The sequence below is a fragment of the Stylophora pistillata genome, chromosome 4, assembly GCF_964205215.1.
Source record: "Stylophora pistillata chromosome 4, jaStyPist1.2, whole genome shotgun sequence".
Classification (NCBI taxonomy): domain Eukaryota; kingdom Metazoa; phylum Cnidaria; class Anthozoa; order Scleractinia; family Pocilloporidae; genus Stylophora; species Stylophora pistillata.
In genome coordinates, this window is record NC_142522.1 from 5,953,051 (window position 1) to 5,980,408 (window position 27,358).

The window sequence follows — 27,358 nt, forward strand, 5'->3', positions numbered from 1 at the left end:
CGTATTTTTGCCTTGCGCTTATACCCCACATCGAAAAACTCAACCAGGAGGAAAAATCAAATTTTGTCGAGTTAAAAGAGAGAGAAAGAAGTAAGAAATAAAAGAAAGCAAAACAACTTTGACTGAATATGCTTCTGTTTGTATAAACTGAGTGGATTTGCAAATAAAATTTAGAGACTTACAACTGTATTACCATCGCATCTGTGCTAGATGGCAAAAACTTTTGTATTCACATACTAGTGAAAAAAGGGTACAGATTTCACGTCCTCATCGCCTAGAACAAGCTCCCACAGCGGAAAACTGAAAACACAGTGATCGCTAGAGGGATTCAATTAATTGGTATATTGACGCCTGAAACAAATTGTGAAAAAGGGATTAAAACGCAAGCATCCTCTTCTGCTTCTCATCTGCAAAAATTCGTTACTGACGGTTGAAATGTCAATTTTTTTATACTATATCGTATTGTGGTTTATTGTGGTATTTACCCAATTTCGAAAGGATCAGGCAAAATGTAAAATCTGTTTCTGAATGGAGTGTGTTTAAATCGTGCAAATTATTTTTGAAAGTACATTAAAGTTTCAAATCAAAGAATCATCACAATGTTTAAAAATCAACCAAGAAAAGATTGAATATAACTAAATTTTGGGGGAGGGGGGCGCTTTTGCCAATATGATCATGATTATTCTGTGCTTAAAAAGCAAAAAGGACTCGCTTAAAATACAGTAAGGAGTAGAAAAAAAAGATACTTAACTGCTTATTCGATTAACGCTAAAACTTGTAGGGCAGATAGCTGCTGATTTTACGACAAGGCTTGAGAACGTATGGTGTACCAAGTCAGTATTATATAGGAAAAAGAATTGTAATAGGATGTTTAGATTTTAATTATGGGCCTTTAAAATAAGCAAAGACAACAACGAAGTAAAAAGTGAAAAATTGTTTAAAACTTTTAATCAGCAAAACGACGGCTTTGCACGTGCGTTTTAATACTTTGCACATTTCTCAGGTCTTACGCGGAAATGACATCAATCTTTCCAGATCGAGTGAGTTTATGTTTTAGCAAGAAGGCATATGATGTTGTATAATTTGAATATATCAACAAAGTTGAAATGGTAAATTGGCCACCGTTACGGTTATAAAAGCTGACGTTTCGAGCGTTAGCCCTTCGTCGGAGCGAATAGAGGAATTGTGGGTTGTGTGTGCTTTTAAAGGCATAAAATGGAGCTACGTGATTGGCGATGTTGTATAAGCTGTATGTCGCAAATTTGTACAATTTTTTTTGTTGCTATATTTAGAGGATAGCAAGACATCTGTTTCTGCAAAGCGGATGTTGTCGTTAAAAGCCGGCCCTCTTTTCCCTACAACGGCTCACGGATGAAGGAAACCCAAAGTTTATAATATTTTAATAAGATCCATGGATCGAGAGTATTCGATGACCAGGAAAGGAACAATTGTTTTTTGTTTCACACATTGGTTTTCGCATAGTGAATTGGCTCAAATCCTAAAACAAAAATAATCATAAGCCTAGTAGAGTAGAATAACTACATACAGAACAAATGTCAGTTTAATATTTTCAAACGGTGATAATTCAAAAGACGTATCGAATTTGTCGACTGAACTCAGCACATGCAGATCAAACATGTTTCCAAGGGAAATCTTTCAGTTACACTTAATAGCTTAAAGTGTAATTTCCATTTTGTGTTCCAAAGAATAACTTGCTAATTTCAATTTTCTTGAACAATTAAACATATCAAACTCACGGGGTACAAATAGTCTCTTACTGAATTTCGTGACCACGCCCACTTCATCGGCCCACTCAAATCGAGTGCGATTTTTGGATGTTATATCATTTTGCCGACTCTCTGTATAAAAAGTTAACAATGTACCACCGAAATATTGTACTATAATATCATCGCTTTCCATTTTGTGTATTTTCGTACTACAAAGTAAAGTTTTTCCCGCGTCATTTTCACCTTTTCCCGAGCGGGTTCGTCAAAATTAAGAAGGCGTTCGTAGTCAAAACAAGACCGAGCAAGGAGTCTTGGGCGATTTCTCTCTTACACAAGCGCAAATTGAAAATGGACCGCCAAAATCAAAGAGAGGGATAAATTTCCTTTGTTTTGATATGGAAATTGTCGAACAAGGAGCAGATTGAACCTCGTCAAATGGCTAGTCAAAACAGCCATACCTTCCTCCTTTTGCTCGTTTCCTGTTTTATGAGCGTGAAAGCAGTGGGAGAAGAATCGGGTAGCTCGGAAAGCGCTTCACCATCGTTTACTTACGAGATAAACAAGTAAGATTTGTAAAGTTATTTTCCGAAAGAGTCGGAATAAATACATTTCTTTCAGGTTAGATTTCTGCTTTTACCTTAAACGTCGTCCAATAAATTTTATGTTGCAGCCTACTAATCTATACAATTTCGAAGGAAAATATTCAGATGCTTCACCGTCCCTGAAGGGGGTTCTGTCCTGGTGTACCGGTTCACAAGGGAATTACCATTGTTCTTTCTTTGTTTAGGAGTTATCGGTTAGCTATTGTGTATTGTTTGGTCTCTTGTATTGGCTCTTACGAACCGGTACACGAGGACAGAACCCCGAAGGGTCTCCACTCATCGAAGCGTGTGCTGTAGCCAATGTAGTGAATTTTCAGTCTCTTTTTGGGTTTGTCAACCTCCGTGACTTCAACATCATACAATTTTGTATCTTTTCTCTGTAAAATGACCTTTTTAACAGGGGTGTATGCAGAGTATTCGTTGCAGAATCGCTTTGGTTCTCTTATCTCTCTCTTTGGCTTGTCCGCCATTTTGAAAATTTGCTTAGGAGGGCATCTGGGTTAGCGGCCGCGCCAGGCTGGAACCGACAAAAACAAATGTCCATCGCAGTGGGGAAACAGTTTGATATGAATACCGCGAGACCACTCAAAGATAGATTTTTCTAGATAGATTTACATCGACGCCTACAGGGAACGGGAATCTCTAATTTGGCTTCATTTCCTTCCAGACTTCGAATAAATATAACAGAAAAATAGAAACATATCGATCGTAGTTTCAACAAAAACACTAACTTCACACCATCACTCGAAAAAGTTTCCTAGCTTTTCATTTGTGCAAATGACGGACTGTCAACTGAGGGGGAGGGGAGGAGATGAGAGGGGAGGGGAGGGTGAGGGGAGGGGAGGGTGAGGGGAGGAAAAGGGGTGAGGAGGGGATTTCGGAGGATTTGATTATGCTATGATAAAATTTACCTGATCCGATTCCCCCTTAAGGCTTTGCAATATTCGTGTGATCCCCTATCATTGGCAGCCGATTTTCAATAGTCCTCAAACTTCTCCCCCCACCCCCCCTCTCGCCATGCAATAAAAATAATGACTGGTTCCCTCGTCACCATCATCATTATCATCATCATCTTTATTTAAACACGGTAAAACACATCAGGCATTAACAATTTAATATGAAAGCTACAACTTATTACGAAGAACTATTTATACTATGTATAAACTATGTATATTAGTCTAATTTAAAATATTACTAACTATTACAGAAGGTAAATTATAAATTAAAGCCTGTTTTACATGAATGCCGTGTCGGAATTAATTATCAATCGTCGGAAATTAGCTAGAGATGTTGCTTGTCTAGCAGCTGAGGGTAGGCTGTTCCAGAGGACTCCACCACTATAGTTTATAATAGTTAGTGCGTGGCAAGCTGGAATAGCAAGCTTATTTTCAGAATCGCGCAAACCGGGGCTCCCACGCGCGCGAAGCGCACGTGGTGCAGAGCCTCATACCCATGGAATATGATCAACCTTTTGGTTGTCACGAGACTGACCGAGCGTACGTAAGGGAGGGGTGACTCAGGTGAGTCTTGGGAAATGCACATCTTTTATGTTATCATTAATATTACGAACTTGGGAGCTCCGCTTTTAGGCTTGGCTAAATCTATATATTAGAGTGCATGGCAAGGAAGGACTCCATATTAGATGGATAGCTTATTAAAGTCAGCTTTGATCTAATGAACACAGAGTAGAGTCAGTAAATACGGTTTACAATGAAATACTTCAAAAATTGTCCATCTAGAGATAAGAGTTGCATTCAGTAAAATAATACTGTGCCAAGCTTTTTTCCATTTATAAATATGTCTCCCGGACTTCAACTCGATGCTGAATCTCCTCCAGCAACTCGCGGATGTTAGACGCCTTAGGTCTGTTTTCGGCTGTTTCGTCAAAACACAGGTTCATGATTTCATGCAGCTGAAAAAAAAGTCAAATTTAGTAAGGAGAGAAAAAGCTACCTCTTTCGTTTTGAAGAAACAGAAAACATTATTGATATAATGGTCATTCTCTTCGTGCCTATTTAATGGCTTTGAATCAGGCGATGTCTTGCCATCCAATACCAGACATTACCGGGAGGATTGTGGGCTCATTTCCTGATCAGCAGCTGGTTATCAAGCTGTCACTAGTAATAACCCTACCTGGGCGTATTCACTGGACCCATGACAGTGTCCTAATAGAGTGGCTATCAACTGTCCAAACTGCTCAATATCGTTGCCATGACAAATCTGCTTACAAGCTCCCCAGTTCACGGTAAACGAACTAGGCTTGCTCTTCTTGGACACTCGAGAAAATCCTCCCAGGACCGCTCTCAGGGGAGGAAGCTGAAAATAATCGATAGTACGTACTTTTGACCGAGTGATTCTAATTAGCATCTAATACGATTTTGCAAAAAGATGGAAAGTTTATTTACCCTTAAGGATTGAGCAATCAAAATGTTGCTTGTTGTGACGTTGTTATGCACCATTCCAAGTTCCTGTAGTCGTTCTATAGCGCTGATGACGTCACAGGCTATAGCATAGACCGCATCAAAATTAAGGACAGTTCCCTCGTCGCTAAGAAAATCTTGCAATGTTGAACTCGACACAAAATTGTAGCAAATCAATCTGAAGCAAAAGGGGCATATATTTTGGAAATCATCACACACGACAAGCCCAGTTAAGACTACTTTGTGTTCCTTCTTTCCCTGTCCTACGAGTATGGTGGGAAAGTAAACGCAATAGTTGTTTTTTGAACAGGAAGGGACTTGTAATGGCCGCGAAGGGCTGATCAATTTATTAGATCAGGTCAGGTCATTTCATGTTTCGAATGTCTTTTTCAGGGCTCAAAATTTAGACTGCTTCTACATCAGGCTTGGCTTACTTTGCCCTGTGATAGTCTTAAAAGCTCGCGTCGCCTTCTCGACCAATCAGATACAAAACTAAAGCCAATCACGGCTTCGTTAACGCGTGTAACACGTCAAACCATTTAAGTTTAATTTTGTTCGAACTTCTTGATGTTTTGGCCTCGCTCAAATGTTTCTGTGATGAATGTCTATGATAATTTTTAGTTGTCTTTTAACATGAGAGCTGTTACTTACAGACTATTCGATTGTAACTCGCGAATCTTCACTTTCCCATGATCAATATCGTGGTCACGGGCTGCAAGGGAAAAATAGAAACAATACTTGAGCAAAGAAGGAATTCATTAGAAGAAAGCAAAATGACTTAATAAAAATACTAGATGACTTGACAAACTCATTCAAGAACCCAGGCCTGCATATTTACAAAAAGGTTTCATTGAAAGGCTCAAATACTTTGTTAGCTGAAAAATTTTGATGACAACAGCGGCAAGAAGGTAAAATTAGCTACTTAAAAAATTTGAACTCATTTTGAGTGCATCTATTCTGGATCACGTGGGAATTATTTTTTTTCCTATCAAGTAATTTTCAAAATCCCTCAGGGTGACCCGGGGTCAAAGCGCTTCTGCCTTATATTCATGTAAGAATATTTAGCAGCAGTCAATCATATCTGCACAGCAGGATATTAAATCACTTAAAAACAATAGAAAAGTATTTCTAATTCCTCGGCAATTTCGATACTCGTTAACTTTTCGTTTAACAGCAAATCATACTAGTAGTATATGATTCCGTTCAGAGGACAGAACACAAGGAGCTTTTATTCACTTGCCTGTGGAGTGCCAACGATAATTGAGAAGAAAAGGAAATTCTTTTCTCTCACTACACAGGCTCTTTGCCACATCAACTTCTCGAATCCAGTCTTCTTTGCATTCTGTGGCAAAGTATTTCAAGAACACCATGCTTGAAATGTCTCGTCCCTCAGACCAAGCTACAGCATAACCCTGTAAAAGCAAAGATTCATTGCGAAGGTTAAACCCATACCAGCCTAATGGCCCTCCCTTCCCTCCCCTCCCATCCAACAAGTCTTTAAGTCGAGTGAGTCTGTTGGTTCGCTGGTATTAAATTATACTCTTAAGTGTAAATCAGTTGCTCATGATCGTCAAATGTCCTGGCCAAGAACACGATGCAATGACTTTGGCAGGGCTCGAACTTAGCTTCTCCGGTTGGTGTTCAGTCCAATGCATTCTTTGAACACTATATCCCCAGCCAAATTGTTCAGACAGTCAGTTACTAACTCAGATAAAAGCCAAGTCTCAGATCCTAACTGAGATGAAATATTCGACCTTCCACAGACTGGTAATATACTCTGACCGATGAGCAACATTGAGAGTGATCGCACCTTAGGTAGCATGTCATATGTACTTGCATAGCTCCATAAATCTTTCCCCAACGATATTCAGGATTTGGTCTTCTGGTAAACATTATTTCACACACTTACAATGGCAGGTTTTCCAGCGGTGTCGTCTTTTAGAATATTCACTTCCTCAATCAGCTTCAGTTTAGAGTGCATCATGTGTTCACTATTGTGTTCACTATTGTCTCGTTCATGCTGTCCTGGTGAAGGCAAGGGACGTGGGAAAGCGATGATATCGGCGATTAGGGTGGCGTCATGGGATGTTTTCATCAAATCCACTGCCTGCCTCCGACCTTAGATGAATAAAAATAAATCATGCAAATACACGTTAGACTGCCACAGAAATACAAGGACTTACTCGCACACAGCACTGAAGAAGTACTCCTCGTTTAAGACAAGTTTTTCACATCTCGAATTTGATTGCATTCGAGATTTATCTTCAATTTTAGAAAATATGCGTTGCTTGACTTGTACTTTTCCATAAGATATCGAACGTACTCCTTGGAAGTAGTTCTCTTCAAAGTGCCCTTTTGAAAGGTTCTTTAAAGGGGAGATCAGGGGCGGATCCAGAAATTTTTGATTGGGGGGGGGGGGTCCAAACTTTGGTTCAGAAAGGACTGTTGGACTCTTTTGAGGCAAATTACTTCTCCCCCACACCCCACACCCCCTCCCACCAGTCGCGGTTGCACGTTATAATTCCTTGGCCGCTTACCGTTTACTTGGATTCATTAATTAAAAAAATCAGATAGTTAAAATATGATATACGATCCTGTCGATGTAAGAATTTCAGTCTCAAAGTTTTAAGCGGCAGGTCTGATAGGGGGTCCGGACCCCCGGACTCTCCCCCTGGATCTGCCTCTGGAAATTCACCTTTTCGTGAGTTACTGCCCCCCAAGACCTTGGCAGAGACCTCAAGCAAACCATGATTGGCCATACTCTGCTAAAAACAACATGAAATCGCCAAAATTTATGTGGTCTGAGAACGGCGAATCATTTACGTCTTTTTGTGGAATGCAAGGGTGTTCAATTTTAACTTAAAAATTATGCCGAAGATGAGGTCCAAAGGCATCTAGCCACCCACGAAATCATTATGGACGGTTTCCTCGTTGCTCCCGTTCTACATGCTTCTGGTCCCCAGTATTTCTGAGAGGGACTCCAAAGATGATAACAACTGTGTCAGGCTCTGGGTGAAGAGGGTGAGGAGGGGGGGAGAGGGTGCAAAAATAACAGGGGCCAAAAGTCCCAGTAGAAAAATAAGGAACAAATGGTGCTTTCCTTATTCCTTTATTCGTCGTTAGCCCATCCCCTCCAATTAAATGCACTCAGCTCACCGATAACTGTCATTAGTATATACTAAAAAAGTGGATAGCGTTGAAGGCGCGCTCTGATTGGCTAGTCAAACTCCGAATATCCTTTGCTATTTACCTTCGAGCAATTCGGGAAAAAATGGCCTCCCGGTTTGCATCCGTGACAAGCGAAGAAATCACTCAAATTAACGACGGTGGTGTACATTATCTCACTGTTTTAGTATGTACTAAAACAACTATTCAGCTCAGTGTCGGTGGTTAGCGGTGGATATTTACCTCGTCGCTTCGCGGCTCGGTAAATATCCACCACTAACCACCTCCATTTCGGTGAATAGTTGTTCATTACTCACCTGGCATTCGCTCGTTCAATGTCTTCATTACAATACCAGTGATATGTTTTCCCTTTTTGGTTAAGCTTTGCTTTGCTCGTTGGGTAGAAAAAGTGTACAGGATTGGATTTATGGAGGAGTTGATAGGAAGAACAAACACTGCAATCCACACGTAGGCGATTTTGTTTGGATCCTCAAAATTCCCAGTTAGCGATAAAACACTGATTGTTATGATGGGCATCCAGCAGCAGAAGTCTGTCATCACGATGAAGGCAAGCCTCTTAGCCATCTCGGATTCCTTTTTGAAATTCGTCGATCGCGCTGCACGTGCAACATGCTTTACTGTCCAAAATATTGAGATATACGCCACGAGGATAAAGGCGAAAGAAATGAAGTTCAAGCCCACAAAGAATGACACGGAGTATTCCCAGCCAGCCGGTGTGCCCTCAGAAAGCTGAAGCGGAAGGCAGACGGCAGAGCGACTATAGAAACCGAAATCCTCGCTTTCATCGTAAAAGTAGTTTATTCCGGCGATAGGCATCACAGATATGACTATGCCAAACATCCATACACCTATGCAGGCGAAAACGGCCGCTTTGTAAGTAAGGCGCTTGAACTTGAATGGGAAGACGATACAGATAAGTCGGTCGATGGTGATGATGGTGAGAATCAGGACAGAAACTTCACTAGAGAGCATCGAAAGAGCTCCAACGACTTGACAGCTGATGCCAGATCTCCATTTAATGTCATGCTTAAAGTATTCCCCTCGCCATCTTGAGTCCATGATGGCGATCGTTAATAGATACACGCCCATAAACAGATCAGCTACGGCCAGATTGGTCAGCAGACAAGACTGAACCCTGCTTTCTTCTTTATCAAAGGCACGCCATATTATGACGAGGACGTTGCCAAGGAGCGCAAGTATTCCCAGAATCCAGATACAGACCTGAACAGTTTCGTTTTTCATGAGGTCGTCACAGCTCGAAAACTCGTTCATTGGAGCATCGCAGTTAACTCCTTCGATTAACTTTATGGCGTAGCAGCAAAAGATAAATCGGTCGAGTTTCCTGTGTAAAAGAAACATCTCATGATAGGCACGATTGACAATTTTACCTCTTTCCTCCCTTGAGGAGGTTTTTATTCAAATGTCGAAAGTAGTAAAGGAATGCACTTGTTTTGCTTTTCGTTGCTTTTTGATTGGTTCAGATTAATCTGTACACCCTCTAAACCAATGAAATGCACAATAATTTTCCGTACTTGATGCCGGTTGACTTGTGTTCGTATAGTTTTGCCTGGGCGTGTAAAAGTAAGGAGTAATATCCCTCATGTTTTCACAAGTGATAATGATTGTTAACCTTACGACGAAACATGCGATTACTTGTTTATATTATTAAGGCAAAATTCTATTTTAATATCTAATAAGGTTCTTCTAAATCTGATTGGGCGAAATTGGAAAGCGCTTCGTGAAATAGGACGATTTTGAAGGCCAAAAAGCGTAGAAAATTCATTGATAGATACTCACAAATACTTCATGTTTACTAGTTCACTAAATGCATCGGAAGGTACGTCAGACAACTTGTTATTGCTTAGATACCTGTAGTAATGGATAAAACAATTGACGAATTGACAAACTGTCTTTTTTTTTTTACAATATAAGATTTGATTTAAGGCAGCTGTCAAGCTTACCACCTAGGAATTTTTTCAACTTAAGTTTTTTTATCGACATAAAGTGATCAACAAACGCTCTACTCACAAATATTCCAGTGATTTAAGTCCTTTGAAGGTTCCCTTCGTCACTGTAGTTAGCTCGTTCTCGCTCAAGTTTCTGAGGAAAACAGCGCAATACGGATGACAATTAAATTAAAAATGACTTCTGTCATAAAATTGATAATTCAAACGTTTTGTGGAGGATCTCAATGGTCCTCACTTGAATTTTCTATCTTAATTGGCTATTTCTAGAAACGAATTACAATATGCACACCAGAAATGAGTAGAGCTTTCAGGTATTCAAGGTGAGATAGGACCACAAAATTGATCGGCTAGCTTTGTTGAGTAATGCCCCGGCCGGACCAATACTCATAGTCTTAAAATAAGTGAGGAGAATTTGCTGCCTTTCCGATATCAAGAAATGGACAGATATTGTAGTCTTCTCAGATAAGGACGAATAAACCGTAGGCCCCGTCTCCTGCAAGGTTAGGGGTAGGAAACGTTAATTTTCCACGTTCGAGATTACTGTGTGGTGGATGCTCTCCCCTGGGGTGGGATGGGTGGGTGTTGCTCAGCATATTAGCATGTATTGCTAGGGGCCGAATCAGCCTCAACAACCCGAGTTGAAATAAAGTTACCTACCTACAAACCTATGTTATTTCCATTAATACCTTGTCATTCAAACAGTGCCAAGAATTATTATTATGAGAATTAACTTGTAAACCACTACCATGATCATTACCCACCGTCATCAGCTGGTTTTATCATCGTTTGACTATTTATACCCTAAAATCAATATCCATATATTCTATACTCTTCTCTATTCTTTTCTTTTGTGATTGACAAGGAGAATTTGTCTAACAATCGAGAGCTTCCTTGGTTTATATTGATTTTCCTTTGTTCTCCTGACCTAAATGTGCGATTCAGGGGTGATATTGTGAGAGGAAAGTAGATGCTTGTCACCTTGAGGAGTCAAATGGTTACGCCACCTAACATTTTACTTCCTGATGTGACTGTTCTGTAAATTCCTCTATCAATATCCATGTAAAATCAAGTACGCAGGAGAAAGGAACTTAGATAGCATTCAGCTGAGGGATTTTAGTTTGATGCAACCCAAAACTCTTTTCAACTACCATATGTGCTAATATAGGAATTACCGGTAGGTTTATGGACTTAGAGCTTTATTGTATATCCTGAATCAATGTAACAGTAATGTAGATGTTAGATGAAAAGACAATCAATTCTATTTCTTTTTCTGATTACTTCACTTTTTGAATTTCAACAATTATGATATCACCGTGTTGACCGTAAACACAGTGAAAAAAACTTTTCGAGAGCAGTAAGTACATGGACTTTCGAGAAACGGGCCCCAGTAGGCAACCAAGTATTCTTACTTTTTACAACTGTGTGTTTCTTTCTCTAATGATGACCAATTTTTGGATTGCCATACTTACAACACTTTCAGCTTTGAAAGATCTCCAAACAGGCCTTCTGGTAGTGTTTTGAGCTTGTTATCCTGAAGATACCTAATTGCAAATGGGCAAATAAAAAAGTAATGACACAAAACCATGATAAATAACCTAATCGAAAAATAAGGAAAAGAAAACCCACAAAAACTTCGAATTTCTAGTCTTGATCTAAAAATAATTCCATAAAAGGAGAAATCTTCATAGAGTCTTCAGAGTGTCATAACGGAGAAAACAAAATCCCTTCATAATCTGTACAAGGACCCCTAACAAGTTCGACACATCACAAATAGTCAAAACTATAAGTATTCCAAATTAAGTCACGACACATAGCATTAACAAACCCTCTACTCACAAATATTCCAGTGATTTGAGTCCTTTGAAAGTTGTTTTCGTCACCGTTGTTAGCTCGTTCCCACTCAAGTTTCTGAGGAAGAAAATGCAATACGGATGACAGTTAAATCAAAATTTACTTCTGTCATAAGACTGATAATTCAAACGTTTTGTGGAGCAGCTGAATGGTCCTCACTTGAATTTTCTATCTTAATTGGCTATTTCGAGAAACGGAGTACTCTGTACACAACAGAAATGTGTAGAGCTTCCAGGTATTCAAGCTGATATAGTGCCACAAAATTGATCGGCTGGCTATGTTATTTCCATTGATAACTTGTCAGTCAAACAGTGCCAAGAATTATTATTATGAGAATAAACCTATCTTGTAAACCACTACCATGATCATTGCCCACCGTCATCAGCTGGTTTTATCATCGTTTGATACCCTATTTATACCCTAACATCAATATCCATATATTCTATACTCTACTCTATTCTTTTCTTTTGTGATTGACAAGGAGAATTTGTCTAACAATTGAGAGCTTCCTTGGTTTGTGATGATTGTCCTTTGTTCTCCTGACCTTAATGTGCGATCCAGGGGTGATATTGTGAGAGGAAAGTATATGCTTGTCACCTTGAGGAGTCAAATGGTTACGCCACCTAACATTTTACTTCCTGCTGTGACTGTTCTGTAAATTCCTCTATCAATATCCATGTAAAATCAAGTACGCAGGAGAAAGGAACTTAGATAGCATTCAGCTAAAGGAATTTTAGTTTGATGCCACCCAAAACTCTTTTCAACTACCATACCTAGAAATACAAGAAGTACCGGTAACTTTATGGGCTCAGGGGCCCGTTTCTCGAAAGTCTCGGTAACTTAACGGGCCCGTAAAGCTGTTCTGTTTTCATTCAAGATGGGGATTTCAAAAGTTTTGAAAGTGATACAAGAAAACTATCATCTAAAGAAACAGAAAGGACTGGTTTATGTGCCAGAACCCGGTTTCCTATCCTTTAAATTTTGAATTTAAAACATGGCTTTGGGCCCGTTAAGTTACCGGAACTTTCGAGAAACGGGCCCAAGAGCCGTATTGTATACCATAAATCAAGGTAACAGTAATGTAGATGTTAGATGAAAAGGCAATCAATTCTATTTCTTTTTCTGATTATTTCACTGTTTGAATTTCAACACTTATGATATCACCATGTTGACCGTAAACACAGTGAAAAAAACTTTTTCACTCTGGACTTTCGAGAAACGGACTTTCATGAACTTTCAAGAAACGGGCCCCAGCAGGCAACCAAGTATTCTTACTATTTAGAACTGTGTGTTTCTTTCTCTAATGATGACCAATTTTTGGATTGCCATACTTACAACAATTTCAGCTTAGAAAGATTTTCAAGCAAGCCTTCTGGTAATGTTTTGAGCTTGTATTCCTGAAGATACCTAATTACATATGGCCAAAGAAAAAAGTAATGATACAAAACCATAATAAATAACCTAATCGAGAAGTAAGGAAAAGAAAACCCACGAAAACTTAGAATTTCTAATCTTGATCTAAAAACAATTCCATATAAGAAATCGTCATAGGGTCTTCAGAGTGTCATAACCGAAAAAAACAAAATCCTATTATAAGCTGTAAACAGACCCCTAAAATTACTTAATAAAAAGTTCGACACATCACAAATAGTCACAACTATAATGATTTCAAATTAAGTCACGACATCTAGCGATCAACAAAAGCGCTACTCACAAATACTCCAGCTCGTTCCCACCCAAGCTTCTGAGGAATAAAGTGCAATACGGAGGACAGTTAAATCAAAATTTACTTCTGTCATAAGACTGATAATTCAAACGTTTCGCGGAGCAGCTGAATGGTCTTCACTCGAATTTTCTATCTTATTGGCCATTTCGAGAACTTACGAAGTACATTGTACACAACAGAAACGTGTAGAGCTTCCAGGTATTCAAGGTGAGATAGGACCACAAAATTGATCGGCTTGCTATGTTATTTCCATTGATACCTTGTCATTCAAACAGCGCCAAGAATTATTATTATGAGAATTAACCTATCTTGTAAACCACTACTATGATCATTGCCCACCGTCATCAGCTGGTTTTATCATCGTTTGACTATTTATACCCTAACATCAATATCCATATATTCTATACTCTACTCTATTCTTTTCTTTTGTGATTGACAAGGAGAATTTGTCTAACAATCGAGAGTTTTCTTGGTTTATGATGATTTTCCTTTGTTCTCCTGACCTTAATGTGTGATTCAGGGGTGATATTGTGAGAGGAAAGTAGATGCTTGTCACCTTGAGGAGTCAAATGGTTACGCCACCTAACATTTTACTTCCTGATGTGACTGTTCTGTAAATTCCTCTAACAATATCCATGTAAAATCAAGTACGCAGGAGAAAGAAACTTAGATAGCATTCAGCTGAAGGATTTTAGTTTGATGCAACCCAAAACTCTTCTCAACTACCATACCTAGAAATATAAGAAGTACCGGTAACTTTATGGGCTTAGAGCTTTATTGTATACCCTGAATCAATGTAACAGTAATGTAGATGTTAGATGAAAAGACAATCAGTTCTATTTCTTTTTCTGATTACTTCACTGTTTGAATTTCAACACTTATGATATCACCGTGTTGACCGTAAACACAGTGAAAAAAACTTTTCGAGAGCAGTAAGTACATGGACGTTCGAGTAACAGGCCTCAGTAGGCAACTAAGTATTCTTAGTTTTTACAACTGTTTGTTTCTTTCGGTAATGATGAGCAATTTTCGGATTGCCAGACTTACAACACTTTCAGCTTTGAAAGATCTCCAAGCAGGCCTTCTGGTAGTGTTTTGAGCTTGTTATCCTGAAGATACCTAATTGGAAATGGGCAAATAAAAAAGTAATGATACAAAACCATAATAAATAACCTAATCGAAAAATAAGGAAAAGAAAACCCACGAAAACTTCGAATTTCTAGTCTTGATCTAAAAATAATTCCATAAAAGGAGAAATCTTCATAGGGTCTTCCGAGTGTCATAACGGAGAAAACAAAGTCTTGTCGTAATCTGTACAAAGACCCCTAAAAAGTTCGACACATCACAAATAGTCACAACTACAATTATTTCAAATTAATTCACGACACATAGCATTAACAAACCCTCTACTCACAAATATTCCAGTGATTTGAGTCCTTTGAAAGTTGTGTTCGTCACCGTTGTTAGCTCGTTCCTACTCAAGTTTCTGAGGCATAAAGTGCAATACGGATGACAATGATCAGTACTGTCACTACGAAGTATACATTTGTATCAACAAAAATACATAGCCACTAAAATATAGATTGTAAAAACTCACAAATACTTGAGGCTAGTCAGGTCGTTAAAAGCATCTGGAGGTACATTAGTGAGTCTATTGTTGTCCAAGTACCTGTTTTATCAAACAAGAAGAACAGCTGATTGATCTGTTCAAACCTTCTTATTAGAAGTTGAATATCTGCACACAGGCTTGATGAAATGGAGAAGAATAGTACTAAATCACTGCACAAATAATTATTTTAAACTGATGCTGATCATGGAGCAAGGGTGAACTCGAGCAAAAGGTTTTTTTACCCACACAAGTCCTCTGGTTCAGTCTCAGAATGATCCAGATGCCTTAGAAGAAAATTCATCAGTAACTCCTCAGTTTACTTACAAATGGGTAATATTGCTCTTGTTGTCAAAAACGCCATACTGCAATCCCGTCAGTTGATTTACACGTAAACTCCTTAAAAAAAAATCAAGAGTTCTTTGAAGTTTCTCAATCTTTGTCAGTTTTTAACCTTTACTGAAAATGAGCACTTACAAAACATGCAAATTTGACAGTCCATCAAACACCCCACTTCTGATACTGCTAAGAAGGTTTCTTCCTAAATCACTGCAATAAAAGAAATAAGCTCATTCAATCGAGTTCTTGTCGATCTTCGTTTTAATGTGGAAGAATGAGACTATATTTAGAGATACTCACAGGACGTGTAAATTAGGGAGTTTGCTGAACGCTCCAATAGGAAGAGTTCGAAGAAAATTAGAATTCAGTCTCCTGCAGAGAACACAAGAAAAACCTTTAGTAAGGTTCTAAAAGTTCCTTTTCAACATAATGCAAGACCAATGAATAAAGGGGGGTAAGTTTCTATAGAAACTTTGAAGCTGCGTGGATGAGAGTAAAAAAGAATTTTTTTGTTTTGTCAGCTGGCAAATTAGCCACCGTAAAGAGTTCAAAATCTGACGTTTCCAGCGTTAGCCCTTCGTCGAAGTGAATGAAACGTCAGCTTTTGGACTCTGTACGGTTGCGAAAATAAGTTATCAACTCAGTTGATCAAACCAAAATTATAATGCGATATAGATGGATTGAGAAAATCTCTGAAGCAATGGGCCCGGTTGTTTGAAGGTTTAATAGCGATGCTTCAGGGTTAAATTTAAATCCAGGCTTCTTAATTTCTCTCTTCAAGAGCCTTTTCACGACAATTGTCCCTATCATTCCTAGAGCATCTAATAATCAAATTGTAAACAAAACGAATTAAACTAAATTTTCTTTTTGAACTTTCAGACCTGAAATCAAATTTTATACTAATCCTGGGTTATCTTAACCCAGCTTTGAAAACCCGACTCCGATTTGTACTTTGCATCAATCCTGAGAAGCTTTCGTATTCAGCGGGGAAGTCGTTGTCAACCTAGCCCACTATCTCTCCAATCAAACAAGCAACCATGTCCCCCTGATCTTGTAATTTGAGATGCCTCCAAGATGTTGACTTAAATGAAGCAGTGGAGAGGAATGTCCCTATCGGCCTAGTGACATTTGAAGTAAGGAAGATGACAACTACCTTAACAAATTTGTAATTGAGGATTCTCTCTCGAATAAACTAATTCAAACTTAATAAATTATTTAGTAATCTATAAGCGCCATCCAATACTCACAGTGTAGTGACAGAAGACACGTTTTGAAAACATTCTTCATCTAAGTGGAACAGCTTATTGAATCTAAGGTCACTGTTACAGAGAAAACACATAAGTTATTAAATTGACTTCTGGATCCAGGTTTTAAAATTCGGCCAAAGAAACCTAGAGGATCCTACCCTAATCGTGTTCTCCGTGCTTACATTATAAATTCTGCAGATACATGGTGTACATTATGAATACAGTATTTTTGTCTTAGTGTTACCTAGGATATTGTAAAGAATCAGAGGGTTGTTTAATGTAATGTTTTTTTTTTATATCTTAAACGTTCTGCACATTTTAAGCAGATACCTAGCACTGCCACTTACAAACACAGAGATCATGGCCTTCAACTCACATATACTCTAGTCTTGTAAGGTCTGAAAATTCCCTCTCGTGAAGTTGCGAGATCCAATTATTGCGAAAAAACCTGTTCGATATGTCAGTATTAGCGATGCACTAACTTGCACGGAAAAAAAAATTCAGGCCTCATAAAAAAGCAACTAAAGTTGAACCAAAATAACAAAACAAGGAAACCTTCTTAACAGACAACAATTCACAAAGAATGATTGATAAGGGAGGAAAATCCTTGGAATAATCCTCTTGACCAGAATCATTAAAAAACAGCCTAATGTGTGCATGTAAATATATGTACATGTACTGATTTAAGGCATGACGTTTACACCTTCCCCTTTTCTGCTAGGCCTCAAATAAACACAACAGAAAAACTGAATATGTATATTCTTTTTGCATTAAAATCCACTTCAGAACTCAGACAGCTGAAAAGGAAAAAAAGGCGAGATTGAGTCACAATTTTGCCATTTGACGGTTGTCGTAGGCTTCGTGCTAATTCCCTCCGTGCATGCAAGCAGACTGACTGGTTATTAACATAATGGTTGTTATTAACATAATGAGAAGTGATAATGATGATAATTAAGAAAATGGTTAACCATACACTGCTCCAGTATTTGAAGGAAGAGAGCTTGGTACAGCCAGCAGCTTTTTGCCAATAAGCAGAATCCTCTTGTCGTATACTTCACCAAACTCCTTACATTCGCAGCTTGATGGACAGTCTAAAAAGGATTTCCGAACTTAGTTTAATATCTACCATCATCTTTCAGGGATTACATGCTTTGGAAAGTAAATGTAGAGAAAAAAATCATTTCCTATAGTCTGTCTACTGATGAAGCTTCAAATACCTCTATGAGGTGAGCAAGACGATCCTCCCAATTCTTGAGCTAAAAAATGGAAAATGTATATATAGCATTAAGGCATCAGTTGCGACTACCCGTAATAGCTTTGTCATGGTGTTTTTTATCCTTACCTCGGCTGTTATTAACAGTTAAGAACTGTTCTTTTTTTAGGTGGAATGTTTAACTCGAAAATGTTGTGAAATCAATTGCAGCACCCGAGATCGTGGAGAAAGATCAAGTTTCGTCAAGGTTACTCCATTAATAAGGCATTTCACTTAGCATTCCTCTCATTGTTTGGAAGTATGATGAATGCTGCCCCTCATCAAACATTCTACCGCAAGCAAATTGACAAAGATTTTCATCTCGCTGAAACGTTTCCAACTCATCTTTAAAAAAGTGACCAGGAAACCAAATAAGCCTACTTTAAACGCAAGTTACAATGATTTGGTCATTCATTGGATTTTTAACTTTCAATTCCACAACTTTTGATTCAATTTCGTTAACGTTTATGTATACATAAAGCAGGTTGATATTACTTCAAAATTCAAACTCACATAAATACAACATACTTCTGATAGAATAATAAGAGGCCTTGAATCTTGCCATCCGCAAACCCTGAGCACAACGAAGAACAATCGTAAAATGTTCTGATGAAGAAACGACTACCGGGGGATACGTATGGCCACAATATTTTCCTATCACAGGCGTAGATTCATCACCTCCGTCAAAGATTTGAAGGAAGCACTTCTTGCACGTGGGGTGGTTCGTGAGTAGGAATTCTTGGAATTCCAAACGAATGGTGTGGTTTTGTTGGACGGTGATGTGCCATTTGCACAACGTGTCATCTGGAAGATTTCCAGGATATGAAGGAGAGAAGAAGTATCCTGTTTCATTCGTTAAGTACTCGCTGCAAGCTGAAAGAGTAACCGCAGATGAAGGCCAACACGTTAAGACTGAGAGGTCAGTATCATTGGACATGAAGTATGGGCACTTCATGAGCGCAGATGACAGCAGCATCATCGCCCCAGATTGGTACGATAACAATTTCAATAGCTGTAAAAGCACAATAAAGTATTTGGCAGTGTTGCTTTTACGCAATTTCATACAAAGAAAAATAATTCTTCTCCCTTCGCTTTTAAAAATGTCTTCTGTTGACATTTTTAAAAGCGTTTTGAAAACTTATCTTTTTAAAACGTTTGTTAGTGAATGTTAGAAAATGTAGTTTGTTTATAATTTATTTTTATTTGTTGTAAAGCGCCACGGGCAATTTATTGAAGTTGTGCGTTATAGAAATACTCTTTATTATTATAATTATTATTATTATTATTATTATTATTATTATTATTATCATTATTATTATCATTACTGTTATTATTATTATTATTATTATTATTATTATTATTATTATCTCATTTCATTGCTATACTCCACCTTCTTTCGCCGAGAGTGGCTTAACTCTGCAGTTTTTTGCCTCGTCGACATACAGTCCCGTCAACGCTATTAAGTCCTCTTTCTTCTCCATTTCCGCTTTTATCAGCACCTGTCCCAGTAATAAAATAATTTCTGCAGTTATGTATTAATCTCATCGCAGGTCCCGGTACCTGAAGGCTTTCTGAGTTTGCTCGTGATGTTTGTGTTGTGTTGTGAGGATGTGAGAAGTCTAAAAGATAAAGGTTTGTCTGGCAACCCAGAATAAAAAAATCCAAAAAATAAACAAATTAAAAGTTTACTTGTCTGTTTAGCTTTATGGACGGTTTATGTTGATATAATCTATTGTAACAACATTGAGAAGCTGATAGTATTGTCCTATAGACGAAAAGAAAGAATAAGTAGGTCTACTAATTCGTTTGTCGTAATCTAAAAAAAAAAAAGACAGAGCACCATTCTATACCTGAAACGCTGAATTGGAGCTAAGCTGAATCTGACCATAGACCCAGTTTCCCCAGGTAGTGCCTTTTGATATCCAAATAGGTACTCTACGAAGGTTTTTTGCCTTCTGGTAGATTATCAGTGCCTTCTCTCCAGGTCCCCGCAACATGTAACGGAACCTCAGACATCGGTTCTTGCCATCATGTGATCTATCGTATAGTGGGCTCATTAAAAGAGCAGTTTGATTGACGTGGGTAGTAATGCCATCTGCCACAAGTCTGCTGACTGAAAACATATCACATCTCTCAGCAAAAAGGAATTTTCAATACCGATGTGCTTTGTTCTAATATTCGTATATAGAAACCTTCGTTTCTCGAGGCAATAAGAGCTTAGATCTTGCTGAAGAACTCCCAAAAGTGTTCAAACACTCCAAAATAAGTCGTGTAATGAGAAAAAAAAAAATTCCAGGCTGTCTCGTTCGTTGATTTTTCTTAATATGTGATATAGGCAAATTATAGATCCGATCCGCTGTATTTCAACATCTATGTACGATTCATCTCGCGTAATTAACATTTAAAGTTTATAAAAATCGTAACTAAAGTAGCCTACGATGTTACTAGCGATCAATAAAAGCAATGAGCCTAAGGCTATTTGATCGTATATGCATCCACGGATAAAGAAAAAGGGACCCTGTGACACTGTCAACTTTTTTTTAACGATTACTCCCACACTCAACTCATATTCTGTTATATAACCCAACACACGTTTAAGTTTGAAAATTCCATCTGCATTGTTGTTGCCATCTTTCTGTTTCCTTACGACATGACAAGCAGGTAACAAGTCAAGGGCGAATGGAAGCTGAAATATTCCTTCTCCACAGCTTACCAGGATTAAAAGCACTCTCGTGTAAGGGAACTAAAGGTTTCTAGACTATTTCTGATCATAACACTTCACTTGCCTTTTCTGTCCTTGCAAGTTCTGGAGTCTTTTAGCTCGACTTCTCCTGTTATTCCATTCCTGACTGTTTCCCAGGATTTTGAGTTTCCTGTCTCTGTTCCACAGCCATATGACATGCGCAGTATCTCTTCCATTAGGACAGGGGAACTCCATATATTGAAACCATTTAGTTTACCAAGAACAGCTAGATCACTTTCGTTCGGTTCCGTGAAGCCAATTTTCATGGTCCCTGCAGACACAGGAAATACAATAATTTAACGTAATACAGTTTTCTCTACGCCTTTATCTCTTATTATTGCTGGCTACCTTTCTCAACAAATTTTGCAATTCACAATGTGACATCTTTGAAATGTGTCGGTATCAAACAAAATAAATCGAAGAAGGTCTCATTCCCTGAGATTCTACTATTCTCCTCCAGTATTGCAATGAAATAGATACGGTTCAACGAACTCCACTTTCCGAGCTGTAGCCACTTGTCTTCAGCTCAAGAAAGTGTGTGCTTCATATTTTTCACCTTCCAAATCAACTTAAAATAAAGCCTGAAAGTTTCTAAAGAAAATGTAGTGCTGCGTCGGTGGGAGTAACAAGATAATTGGTTATATTAACTAAGTAGAAATTGTAAATTGTAAACTGTAAATTGTAAGTGCAAAAGCTGACGTTTTGAGCGTTAGCCTTTCGCCATTCGCTCTGACGAGGGGCTAACGCTCGAAACGTCATTTTTTTTATTCGTTACGGTGGCCAATTTACAATTTCAACTTAGTTGATATAACCAATCAACTTGAAATAAGTATTTCCTTTTTTCTCTCTCTTCTTTTTGTCGCCCTTTGTTTGTTTTGTTTTGTTTTTCTTTAATTTCTTTCCACCTACGAGAGTAATTTGTCTTGTTGTTATTACCTGGCGTCCACAGTACAAGATTGGGTGCCTTCTCGCGACGTTTCTTAAAACTCCTATGACCATCTTTAAATACGGTTACTAGTCCGATCTTTGTGTCCAATAGCACACACACGTGATGCCACGTGTTGTCTGTCACGCCCATTAAATACTGGCTGTGCATGAAAAATAATGAACATATGAATTTTATTTGAAGGAAAAGTGTCTTTTGCAAACAAACCAATTTATAGAGAAAGTTGTTATTGATCTCTTCATGAACGTTCCACAAAGAAAGCAAGAAAACGCTCGTGAAGAGACTTATAACCTTTCTCTGTCCTTCATAGCCAAACTCAAAAGTTACCTCTACCATTGTAAAATTGTTTTTAAAGTTTACTAGTTCATATGTTTTATGATTTCGTGGGGTAACTTAACCGTTCGAAATATGTCTGTAGATGGGCTGGAAAACACCCAGTAACCCATTCACACAAGCCCGAAAGGTGGAAGTCATCTCGTGTGGATCCTACGAAAGCATATGCTTTTCCTATGGCAAATTATCATAATTATATTCAAGAGTAATATTTGTGTATTTCAGCGAGTAGCTTCAACGGATCTCCCAGCAATTGAAAATAAAGTGCCTTGGCCTTTTTTGACGTTACTGACGAATGGTCAGGTTGCTAATCAAGTTGCGAAATGGCGTTATCCTTTGTCATTTTGAAGACGTTATTCGAATGGTTAAGTTACTCTTTGCTACTTCAATAGGCATCCAGTCGCACTATTTCACAAATTCTTGGTAATTGCGAACTCAGGATAATTAGATATAAAAAGCCTCTGACGAAAAGTTTTCACCAGGAACCGTAAGTCAGTCATCAAATTAAACTAAGAAAAGTAGCTTTGAATCTTTTCCCCACTTATTCCTGGGGCAAGAAAACATGTGTATGTCTTTCCATCCACATGCTCAAGCGCCAATTTTACTGCCAAGCATGATATAAGATCTATGCAGACATAATAGAGGCATTGCAGCGTCATTTTACAAAGTAGTGGGACAAAAAGTGACTTTTATTATTTCCCAACTTCAAGTGCTTAGCTTGTTTAAAACTTTGAGGAGAATCAATCCATTGTTAATGAGCCATTCAATAAATAACAGGCTTCAGGTCACGAATTCTTAACATGTATAAAGTAAAAACTAAAAAATCGGTACCTTCTTTGGTTTCCAAATAAAATATCAAAAGTGTTGTTACCGCAATATAGCCCGAGGGCCAGTGTTTCATTTTGATCTGCTGATGCCGCAGTTCTATATTCAACAAAGAAACCAGCATTTTCAGTCTGTAACCAAAAGCAAATGGTGAATCCCCCTTTCGCCGGCACAATGTCTGAGAATGATACGTAGCCACGACTGCTGTTAGGGAAGTGGATCTCGTAGTTTCCATCGCCAATTATTCCTAAAGCAGAAAAAAATACCACAAAATATACTTCCTCCTTCAGTCTTCAATCTCTGAGGAGACCTTCAAACCTTGTCCAGGCGTATAGTTTATAAAACGGAGCGAAATAGCAAATAGGGAAAAAGTAGGGAAAATTTTAGGGGAATTTGTATTGCATCGGGTAAAAAGAACCATTTTTTTTTACAATATACCAAAACAACCCACCTTCTTCATCAGCGTCACTACCTATATTAACATCTGTACCCAGATAGATGTTGTCAAGATCTGCGTATTTCATTCTTTTCCATCCCCGTGCAAGATTCCATCCGCAAGAGTCTATTGCTGCGTCGCACGGACGGTCATCTAACGAAATATAAAAGAACGCTAGGTAATAACTATTGTATTCATTGGTAGTGGTGGTGGTACTAGTAGTGAGAGTTGTAATGGTAGCAGAAGTAGTAGCAGTAGTTATATTAGTAGCAGTAGTAGTGGTAGTAGTAGTAGTAGTAGTAGTAGTAGTAGTAGTAGTAGTAGTAGTAGTAGAGGTAGAGGAATTGGTTGCTGTTGTCATTCTTCCTGTAGTGCCGATAACGAAGCCATTAGGTTTGCCAGGATATTCCTACATTACCTCGACAACCATACAGCTCTACTCGCATCGATATATGACTATACCAGGACACTGGTTGAAAGCGGATGAAGCGTGCTGTAATGGGTGGGTTAAGTTCATTAAAAACAACAGAATTCCGGTCTTTGTTTCCCTCAAAAACCTGCTTAAAAAAAATGAATAAGAAAATAGAAGAATAAAAAATCTCTAATTTGCTTTAAGTTTATATAACAAGAGGTTACCTCGTAGTGTCTGGAAGACCTCACATCTCGTTTGCAAGGGTAAAAGTGACATTAATACAGACGAAACATTGTTATAATGATTTCCTGACTCTTTATCTTAAAAAAAAAAAAAACAAAAAACAAACGAACTAAAACAAATGCCACCTTCTCTGCTGTATCTCCTTCTCCTCGATAGAAGTGGAACGTTTCACCATCCTCACTGTACTGCAGCTTGTATTTCGTTACCCACTGGCTGGTATCAGGTCTTCCTTGTGTAGCAACACGGGTCACATTATTATTTTGATCAAGAAGGTCAATCTGAAGCCATTGACTGGAATTATTAACGCCAGCCGACCAAGATCCTCTTGAACCTCCGGTTGCATTATAGTTCAGTCTTCCTTGCGTGGCGGCATGAGCATTGTCCAGTTGGGAAGAAGAACTCAATTGGCCGTCTGTTATTGTGCCATTTTCTATGCCGAGAGGTTCTAGACATTCTAAAGGTTTTACGAAAAAAAACTCTTATCTGCAGGAGATCATGGTACATGATTAAATTTTATTGTTACGTGAACTCACACCAAGATGCTCGACCTTGCAAACCACTTAGCATTTTAAACAATGGCACGAAGTCGATCGCATAAAAGCGATGCATTTAGCTTTTTGACGTGTCCTCCATTCTTACCTTTACAGCCGTAAAGCTCTATCCTCATTGACACGTGGTTAAACCAAGCTTGAGGTCGAAAGCGGACGAAGCGCGCCTTGATGGGTAGGTTTAGTTCATGAAAAACGATGGTGCTTCTATCCGAGTTACCATAAAACTCCTAGGAGAAAGAAGCGGAAAAGTGTTAATAACCTAATGATATATTTGTGTTCTTTTAAATACTGCCATTCAATCGGCAGTATGAACGATTTTTATCCTAATATCTGTCTCGAAGTTTTTTCATCTTTTATTTTGAGGCCGTTGATATAGGGGACAATAGCGGACGAACACTGGAATATATACCATAGCATACCAACAGGTAGACTACCAGATTACTTCGCAGATTAACGAAGACTTATTTCAACCCATGAGATTTTTTCACCTTGTCTATATTTGTTCCTCTTCCCTTGTAAAATTGGAGTCTAGCTTCATAGTTGCCATACTGCAACTTGAATTTGGTTACCCATTGGCTAGCATCATCTCTCCCCTGTGTTCCTACACGCGTAACTTTAGCGTACTGACTACCTAGATCCACCTGAAGCCATTGTTGAACATCATTTGTCTTAGCTGACCAAGATCCGACTTTAGAACCTCCTTTAAAGTTTAGCCTGGCTTGAGACGCAGCATGGTTATCATCCCAGATGGAAGAGGCTCTGATTTGGGCATCAGAGATTATACCATTTTCCATGCCAAGAGCTTGTCGACAGTCTGATATGTTGATGGATGCTATGGGTATGAAAGACAAGGCCTGAGGGGCTTTAATGAAGGGTAAGGTGTATGCAAACATTTTTGGTCTTGTTCCCCACTTGTTGCTACTAATCTGCATGTAAGATTCTCCGCTTCAAAAACAAAACTTCTAAGTAAATTTTTTAATGCTGTTTCCGTTCCCTAATTTGTCAACTAAGCTGATTGAATTAAATCATCGTATTTTCCATTAGTTTGGTTTTGCAACAAAGAGAGGTTAGAGCAAATTATAATTACAGTGTATGTATTGGGAACGAGACCACCAACTAAAAAAAGATCACTTATAAGGCTATTTTTAAAATGTAACAATTTAAACATGTTGCGCGCACCTCGTCTACATGAATGTAAATACAGTCCTTACCCCCACTGACATCTTCCAAACAACCATAGAGCTCTGTCCTCATAGAAACGTGGCCAAACCAGGCTTGTGGTCGAATTCGGATGTATCGAGCTTTTATTGGTGGGTTGATTTCATTGTAAACAATGGTATCCCGGTCTCTGTTACCATTAAAAAGCTGAATGAAAAAGCAGAAAATGTAACCATGTGTTATCGAGAATTCTTTAGGAACAAAATAGAATTGAAGTAGGTATAGGTATGGAGTGACGTAACGGTGCACCTTTTCAGTTTTGATCCCCTCTCCAGGCTATATAACTCGTTTTTGAATTTAAACGTTCCCAAAATTCGCTTTAAAAACTGCCATTTTTGTCAATTTTGTCGGCAGCTGTTCGTGAGCTACGAGTTTTGCTTCCCGCCATTTGGGTCGAACTTTGGGAATATTTTCAGAGGGAGGATCAAGCGGGTAACAGGGTCCAGACTGCCCTTCCAATATGGCAAGGGAAAATTTTCGCAACTCTTATGACACCAAAATTCTTGTAACCATTGGATCGTACCTTGCTACCCAGCTGGATAATTTAATTTTAAATGTAAACCTGCTTGGCCATTGCTCCAGGTTGCGAACTGGGTCAAAGCGTCAGAGTCATTCATATTCTTAACGAAATAGTGAAACAGCTTCTTTTAAGGAACGTCCAAATTCGATATCACGCTTCAAAAACTAAATAACATTTCCATAACAAAAAGATCAGTTTCTAAAGCTTAAACTCCTTTCCATGTCGAAAAAGAATGCTAAGGGTTAAAATGTTAAAATGCAATATTGACCTTTTCTTTCGGTTTTCCAGCTTCCTTGTGCGGTTGGAAAATTTTACCATCATTGCTGTACCACAAAGTATACCTTGTCACCCATTGATCGTGCTTATTTCTGCCTTGTGTGGCTATTCGTGTAACTTTCATGTATGGAGTAAACAGATCAATCTGGAGCCATTGATTTCTATCATTAAATCGCGATGACCACGATCCTGCTTTCCGTACCGTTTTATAGTCTAGTCTACCATGCCAGGCGTCATTGTGTACATCCAAACGTGAGGAAGCGCTTATCTGTCTATTAGGAATTGCACCATTTTTCATGCCCAGAGCCTCCTGACATTCTGGTGGTATACCAAAAATTGACAGAAATAAGCGGTTTAAAACTGCCCATTATATAATGTGTATGACGGAGGCCTTACAAATCTCATGTAAGACTGAGGGCGAATAAAGAGTAGGGTCTTGAAAAAAACTGTAGAAAATTTGTTTTCTACAAATGACTCTATACAATTCAGATGCATAATAAAGTTGCCTACCATCAAGACAGCCATACAGTTCCACCCTCAATGATATGTGGTTCTGCCAAGACTCCGGGCGAAAACGGACGTATCGGGCATTGATTGGCGGATTCAATCCATGAAAAACAATTGTATCACGGTCGCTGTTTCCAGGAAATTCCTCAATAGGTGAAAGCATAGTAATTCGTGTGAAATTGAACAACAACTTATAAAAATAAAACCTAAATCTTTCACCTGAGCTCATAGAGATCTAAATCAATGTTTTCCGTTATTAAAAAAAAAACAACAAAACTTTAAGTTATCCTCATTCTTACTATATGTAATCAAGCTGATAGGGCGAGTTTTTCTATTTTTGCCACTTAAACAATATTAATATTGATATTATTATTATTATTATTATTATTATTATTATGTAATCAATAACTGAATGTTTCATCTTA

At 38.3% G+C, this 27,358-nt stretch overlaps 1 protein-coding gene across 1 annotated transcript in view; it reads right to left on the bottom strand.

Moving 5' to 3' along the window:
- Nucleotides 1–3,426: 3,426 nt before the first annotated feature.
- Nucleotides 3,427–27,358, bottom strand: part of LOC111343659 (uncharacterized) — a 55,411-nt gene continuing 31,479 nt past the window's right edge. The window contains exons 40-70 of the mRNA XM_088756406.1: nucleotides 26,937–27,078; nucleotides 26,419–26,744; nucleotides 25,624–25,777; nucleotides 24,901–25,244; nucleotides 24,501–24,639; nucleotides 23,987–24,315; nucleotides 23,625–23,763; nucleotides 23,222–23,359; nucleotides 22,777–23,017; nucleotides 21,603–21,754; nucleotides 20,706–20,937; nucleotides 19,774–20,032; nucleotides 19,314–19,422; nucleotides 18,452–18,796; nucleotides 17,889–17,927; nucleotides 17,645–17,762; nucleotides 17,048–17,119; nucleotides 16,672–16,743; nucleotides 15,725–15,796; nucleotides 15,563–15,634; nucleotides 15,413–15,484; nucleotides 11,372–11,443; nucleotides 9,964–10,035; nucleotides 9,733–9,804; nucleotides 8,232–9,277; nucleotides 6,659–6,867; nucleotides 5,990–6,161; nucleotides 5,401–5,461; nucleotides 4,735–4,927; nucleotides 4,463–4,645; nucleotides 3,427–4,241 (exon numbers count right to left, since the gene is read on the bottom strand). Of these exons, the coding sequence (XP_088612532.1) occupies nucleotides 4,119–4,241; nucleotides 4,463–4,645; nucleotides 4,735–4,927; nucleotides 5,401–5,461; nucleotides 5,990–6,161; nucleotides 6,659–6,867; nucleotides 8,232–9,277; nucleotides 9,733–9,804; nucleotides 9,964–10,035; nucleotides 11,372–11,443; nucleotides 15,413–15,484; nucleotides 15,563–15,634; nucleotides 15,725–15,796; nucleotides 16,672–16,743; nucleotides 17,048–17,119; nucleotides 17,645–17,762; nucleotides 17,889–17,927; nucleotides 18,452–18,796; nucleotides 19,314–19,422; nucleotides 19,774–20,032; nucleotides 20,706–20,937; nucleotides 21,603–21,754; nucleotides 22,777–23,017; nucleotides 23,222–23,359; nucleotides 23,625–23,763; nucleotides 23,987–24,315; nucleotides 24,501–24,639; nucleotides 24,901–25,244; nucleotides 25,624–25,777; nucleotides 26,419–26,744; nucleotides 26,937–27,078 (5,769 nt within the window). The 3' untranslated portion in view covers nucleotides 3,427–4,118. The remainder of the gene's footprint in view (nucleotides 4,242–4,462; nucleotides 4,646–4,734; nucleotides 4,928–5,400; nucleotides 5,462–5,989; nucleotides 6,162–6,658; nucleotides 6,868–8,231; nucleotides 9,278–9,732; nucleotides 9,805–9,963; nucleotides 10,036–11,371; nucleotides 11,444–15,412; nucleotides 15,485–15,562; nucleotides 15,635–15,724; nucleotides 15,797–16,671; nucleotides 16,744–17,047; nucleotides 17,120–17,644; nucleotides 17,763–17,888; nucleotides 17,928–18,451; nucleotides 18,797–19,313; nucleotides 19,423–19,773; nucleotides 20,033–20,705; nucleotides 20,938–21,602; nucleotides 21,755–22,776; nucleotides 23,018–23,221; nucleotides 23,360–23,624; nucleotides 23,764–23,986; nucleotides 24,316–24,500; nucleotides 24,640–24,900; nucleotides 25,245–25,623; nucleotides 25,778–26,418; nucleotides 26,745–26,936; nucleotides 27,079–27,358) is intronic.